The sequence below is a fragment of the Sinocyclocheilus anshuiensis genome, unplaced genomic scaffold (assembly GCF_001515605.1).
Source record: "Sinocyclocheilus anshuiensis isolate Anshui unplaced genomic scaffold, SAMN03320099.WGS_v1.1 scaffold94, whole genome shotgun sequence".
NCBI classification, from domain to species: domain Eukaryota; kingdom Metazoa; phylum Chordata; class Actinopteri; order Cypriniformes; family Cyprinidae; genus Sinocyclocheilus; species Sinocyclocheilus anshuiensis.
This window is the reverse complement of record NW_015546049.1, coordinates 150,818-156,690: the sequence shown is the minus strand read 5'-3', so window position 1 is coordinate 156,690 and position 5,873 is coordinate 150,818. Positions and strand designations below refer to the sequence as shown.

Here is a 5,873-nt window from a genome sequence, read left to right as displayed (position 1 = left end):
CTTTCCATATACACACACACACACACACACACACACACACACACACACACACACACACACACACAATAACAGCTTTACATGTACAAAACATTCACATTTACAAAAACATATTACACAAATCACGAACTCACAATGAGAAACGAGCACATATTAAACGCACTGATCTCAAGCGCGGCATTAGTAAAGTGTCATTAAGAACAACACGAAGCTTGTAATGAACCAAATTCAACAAAACCACAGACAAACACTGAAGCAGTCAATCTCAGTCTTACCGCCTCTATTTCCATTAAATTGAGCTGTGAGGACGCAGAAACAAGACTGCGACTGTCCGGAGATTCAGTCATTATACAGTCACAGATTAGCTGTCGATTGTAATATCATTTATATGTTTATCAGTTGTAGTCATAGTGCTCGGCAGCAGCAGTTCACATCCCTGTTAGTGTCGGAAGAGGCGGGACCTAACGGCTTACGTAACCATTCCACTTCCCGTTTATAAATCTAAGACAATAACATTTTAATTTTAATTTAAATCGTACAATATCATTGTCTATAATTATTATTTTTATACAGTTTTGTGTATTGTTTTTAGTTTTAAAAAAACAACACTTTTTTCCCCACTACCTTCTTTATTCAAGCGTAATTTCGCTTGGATTTAATGTTCCGACGCAACAAAATAATATGTTTTTAATATTATTTTATATTATAACAAAATAATATTTTTTTCTTTTCTTTATTACTTTTGTTAACTTTAAGGTCCAGCTGTAATATTTCAATTTGAATACAGTTCATATACTGCGTTATTTGCACGATATATGCCAATAAACATTTTGAGATCATGGCATGCATTCCAGAAACATTTCTTTTCAACTAAAGTGGGCCAGCTGGTCTGGTAAAGTGGGCCATCTCTTATTCATCAAAAGTTATTCTGCATCTTAATTTTAAAAACTTGATTTATTAACACATATTATCAGACAAACATATTTAACAAACCCCAAAAATATATAGCCTAACCTACATGTTATTATAAGTAAATTGTATATCCACCTTAACTCATGTGTGAAATTCCAAATAACTGAAAGAAAGAACATGTTGTGTTGACATTAAATTTGATGAAAGAAATTAGAATATTGGTTTAAAAAATCAACTCTACAATATATTAAAAACACAAGCAACAACAAATAGGCTAAAAAATAATAAGAGGAACATTTAAAATGGTAACCGTATGTAAAAATGTTTTTTCTGTCTATGTTCTCTAAACACTTTAAACAACCTTTAGTTGTGCCCATATTTTAAAGCTTTATATTCTGCATCTCCATTTTGCTCCCATCCTTTCTTCACTCCACAGATTGAACCATGCTTCTGTCTATTCTCTCTTTCTTTTCTTCCATCTCTGACTTGGATTTCCTGAAGCAGTCTTATTTCTGTTTTCTAAAAAAGTAAATTATACATGTCAACTATAAAATAACAAGTGAATATCAATTTATTTCATGAATTGGAGTATGATTACTGAAGGTTAAAGGTCGGCCCGCCTTACCTGAATCCCACTGGCCCCCTTTGTCTCACACATTCAGCCAAAGTGGGCCAGCAATATTTACTGTAAATACCTACAACAAAACTAACAATTAAAAAAATATATTCTTTGTTTTTTTTTTATTTCCTCTTAACTGTAGTAGCAAACAAAGCAGGAACTGTACCAATAATATTTGTTTCCATGTGAGCAACCTTATAAGTTAGAAATAAAAATCTTAAGGGTTTTCTACCTTTCACAATAAGCCAGTCCTCCTTTGAGGTGTGGCCACACCCACCAGTGTCATATTGCATCAACCAAAGCTATTTTATCATTTAGAGAAAGACTATCCCTTTAATTATAAACCATTGTTATGCTCTGAAAGTATAAACCCACTGAGCACAGTACAATCAAGCTTAAACAGCCCACTATATAGCCTCTATTATATATATATATATATATATATATATATATATATTATGAACTACACCTGATTAGCTCTTTTACGGATTGAATTGTTGTTGTTGTTTTGTAGAGTTCGAACAGAACATTAGCTTATAGGCTTTATACAACTTTTCATGTCATGCAAAGGAAGAAATTACGGTTGAACAAAGATAGCTAGTAAAAAAAGAAAATAAAATTTACACTAAAAACAAAACATTAAAAACATTTTTAAAAGTTCTATTGATATTAATATTAATATTGGACGAGTTAAATTCAAATTAGATTGTTTTAAGAAGCCCACAAATAATATATTTACGAGGCGTAGCCTATTCTTTCAGTCTAGTAGACGTCTCCGTGATCTCACTGCAGGGGTTTGCTGCCCCCGTGCGTTTATGATTGTACGTTTCTGAAAGATTGTAAATGGTTCCGTTTTTTTTTTTTGCAGGGAGAACACTTTCTCGAAAATGTTTGCCTAATTTGAAAAAGTGTAAGACTGTGAATTATTTTGTATGCTTTTTGTTAAAATTTACCAATCTTCATTAATTAGTACTCGGATAAAAAATCAGATGCCATTCTATTCATAATTTCTACCACAGTGCCAACTGTCAACTGTTCCTCACAACACTAATGCTTTCTTTCACGTTGCTTTTAACGCATAAATTGGCACAATGTAGCCTACTCGATTTAAATAATGGTTAGGCCTATAAATGGATTGGGTCACATTAGATTTACTGTCACATCGAGCTAAATTGCAGTGACAGTTCTTAAAAAAAAAACCTAACTGCTTATGAAACGGTAGTGTATAATGCATGAGCTAGATATGGTACACTAACCCATCCTTTGTTAATGAGAGACCTTTTCCTCTTTTCATCTGCTGGCAGAGATACACCAGAGACAGCAGGCAAATGTCAACCTCATCACTTCGTTGCTCTGAAAAAAAGACTCTGGTTCTGTGTCGTTTGTAATGACAGACCTCACATTACTGTTACTGCTCTGTTCACTTTCTTTCTGAAATGTGGAAGAGGTGTGAAAATAAAATTCCAACAGGTGCAGTCACTAATGCTAAAAAAATCAGCAAGGTTCATTCGTTGTCTGGAGTAGTAAATTAATGAGATACAGTACTATTTCAGGGATATTTCAGTTCTCAGGGTTCCATGCAGGAGAAGTATTTGATTGCTAGTCACAGATGGATGATCCTACATAGCTCTCTGTTTGGCTGAGAGAAGATCTGGAGAGGAATCCAACGACAGGGTGGTGTTTCTGGCTCAGGTCCGCGGTCACCATCATGCATATATTTAGAACCAGCATCTCCAAATACTTTCCAAACAGATAAGACCTGGTGCAAAATCACTTTAAGACCAGATTTCTGTTTTATGCAATTGCATTGTTTAGGCTATTGTATTGCAGTCTATAAAGACTCTTCATTTAATAAATGCAATGAAAAAAAAAACGTTTTCATTTCTTATTTTAATAAATGCAATGAAAAAAAATTGTTTTCATTTCTTATTTTAGTTTTATTTTAAAGACTCCACACACAGGACTGCAGTATTCTTGAGGATGTTTGTGCAAAAGAAGGGCAAACATCAGCTATGTTGGTATGGTATCAAAAGAACCCTGTGCTTGTGCAGGAAGAGGATGGGTAAACCTGTGTGAAATATAGATAAGCATGGATGAAGGAAAATTGTTCTGTATTTGGTAAGATCGGCATGCTTGCTTGCGTGAGTTGGATTTATAAATGATCTTTAAGACATGCTTGAAAAGGTAGGAAATATCTGTTTTATGCATCCAATCAGACAATGATGCAAACTGACTAACCATCAGAGTTCCTTTTAGTGATACTAATAGTTAGATTAACCAAAAGGCTCACAAAAAACAGGGGTTACGTTGTGAATACATCAAGGTTGCATTAATTGGATCAAAAATACAATATTGTGAAATATTTATTCCTGTGATGTCAAAGCTGAATTGTCAGCAGCCATTACTTTGTTGCTCAAAAACAATCTTATTATTATCAATGTTGAATGTTTTTTTTTTTTTTGTGGAAACCATGATACATTTAATTTTTCAGAATTCTTTGATGAATAGAAAGTTCAAAGGAACAGCATTTATTTGAAATAGGAAATAAACATTATAAATGTGTTTACTGTCATATTTGATGAAGTAAAAGATTAAATGTACCCATGTTGAATAAAAATATTAATTAAAAATATCATCTTGACTGTTAGTGTTAGTTTTGGAGCATTTATCCTCTTGCAATGAAAAAAAAATGTTTTCAGGTCTTATCTGTTTGGAAAGTATTTGGAGATGCTGGTTCTAAATATATGCATGATGATGACCGCGGACCTGAGCCAGAAACACCACCCTGTCTTTGGATTCCTCTCCAGATCTTCTCTCAATGAACATTTGTGAATCAACACAAATGTAATATATGTACATACATAAAATTTTCATATATGAAATATATTGTCATATTTAATAAAAGCATATGAAAGCTAATAGACATTGGAACTATTTCATATACACTCTAAACAAAAAAGGGTGCTAAATAGCACTAAAAGTGGTTCATTGGGTTGTAATCATAGGGAAACCACTTTAAGTGCTATACAGCACCTTTGTCAAATGGTGCTATGTCGAACCACAAGAGAAACCCCATTCTCTTCCTTAGATTTCAGATATGTTACTCCACTCTCATATATTTGCTATGAATGGGAATTCATTAAAATGGCAAAAGCTGTTTTAAATCATTTTATGCTTTTCTGAGGTCAAAAAGTCTTGTGTGGGGGCTCTGGAATATTTCCTTATAGGGGGGCCTTGGGGGCAAAAAGGTTAAGAACCACGTTATCTTCAGGAAATACACTGTATTTTTACGTTGTTATTTAATCCTTTTCCCAACTAAACTAAGAGACTAAGACAGAGTTAGAGAACCATACAAGGTTCTTTGTTTGGCAGTGGTGTTACATAGCACCTTAAGCACCCAAAGAACCACTGAAGAACTAATGTAAAAAACCTGCCAATATATGTTGAAATTATAGAAGTAAATACACAAAACTTGTACAAAAACATATATAAACATACAGAATTGTTTTGTATATATATATCCTCCTGGGACCTAGGCATAGACATTTGTCATTACACATTATACATTATATTTTAGCAAATTTCTAAAACATGCCACAGTTTCAAGTCCTGTACAAAACACATTCAGGGATTTTTGTAGAGATACCAAATGTTTGGAGGCTTGACCATAAACACTCCCTCTCCTTGGTTTTTAAAAATGACTGATATTGGCCAAATGATCAAATTTAGCACTCTTTTGGAAATATGATAATATTTAGTAATTATCATTTAAATCTGATTACTTACCAAATTGTTTGTCATAAATAAACATCTCAGGAAAACATTATGTTGTTTAAAATCGGAATATGACTGTTTGTTACAAAACAGGGCTTCATTTTCATACATGTCTTCTGTAGAGGACACCTGGACATACAGCATGTTCATCAGGCATTTTGGGGAGACACAACAAGTGAATAGGGAAAGAAATTATAGATTAATTTTCCTATGAAACATGATATATTCTTATGAAAATGTTGCCTTATTACTACCATTATTACACTTCTTTTTTTTCAACACATTAATCTACAAATTAGATACATTGTATAGAATGGGAATACCCATTTATGGTCATGTTACACACATATTGCATAAATTAAGTGTTGTTTTAATAATTGCATATAAATATATCAAGAATCGGCTAAAAACACATCTCTTCCATCTTTATTTGACACTCTAACTCTAGCACTCTCTATTCTAATTCTATTCTTAAGAAAAAACACTTGTCTCTTTTAGACTTGCACTCTATTCATTTACTGCTTGTTTTCTTTAAAAAAAAAAAAAAAAAAAACTAACACTTGCTTTCTAA

At 32.8% G+C, this 5,873-nt stretch overlaps 1 protein-coding gene across 2 annotated transcripts in view; it reads right to left on the bottom strand.

Annotated features, from left to right (window-relative positions):
- Positions 1-451, bottom strand: part of LOC107699090 (vacuolar protein sorting-associated protein 8 homolog) — a 124,155-nt gene extending 123,704 nt beyond the window's left edge. For both annotated transcript variants that reach the window (XM_016500255.1, XM_016500256.1), the window contains exon 1: positions 273-451. In XM_016500255.1, the coding sequence (XP_016355741.1) occupies positions 273-344 (72 nt within the window). In that variant the 5' untranslated portion in view covers positions 345-451. The remainder of the gene's footprint in view (positions 1-272) is intronic.
- Between the last annotated feature and the right edge of the window lie 5,422 nt (positions 452-5,873).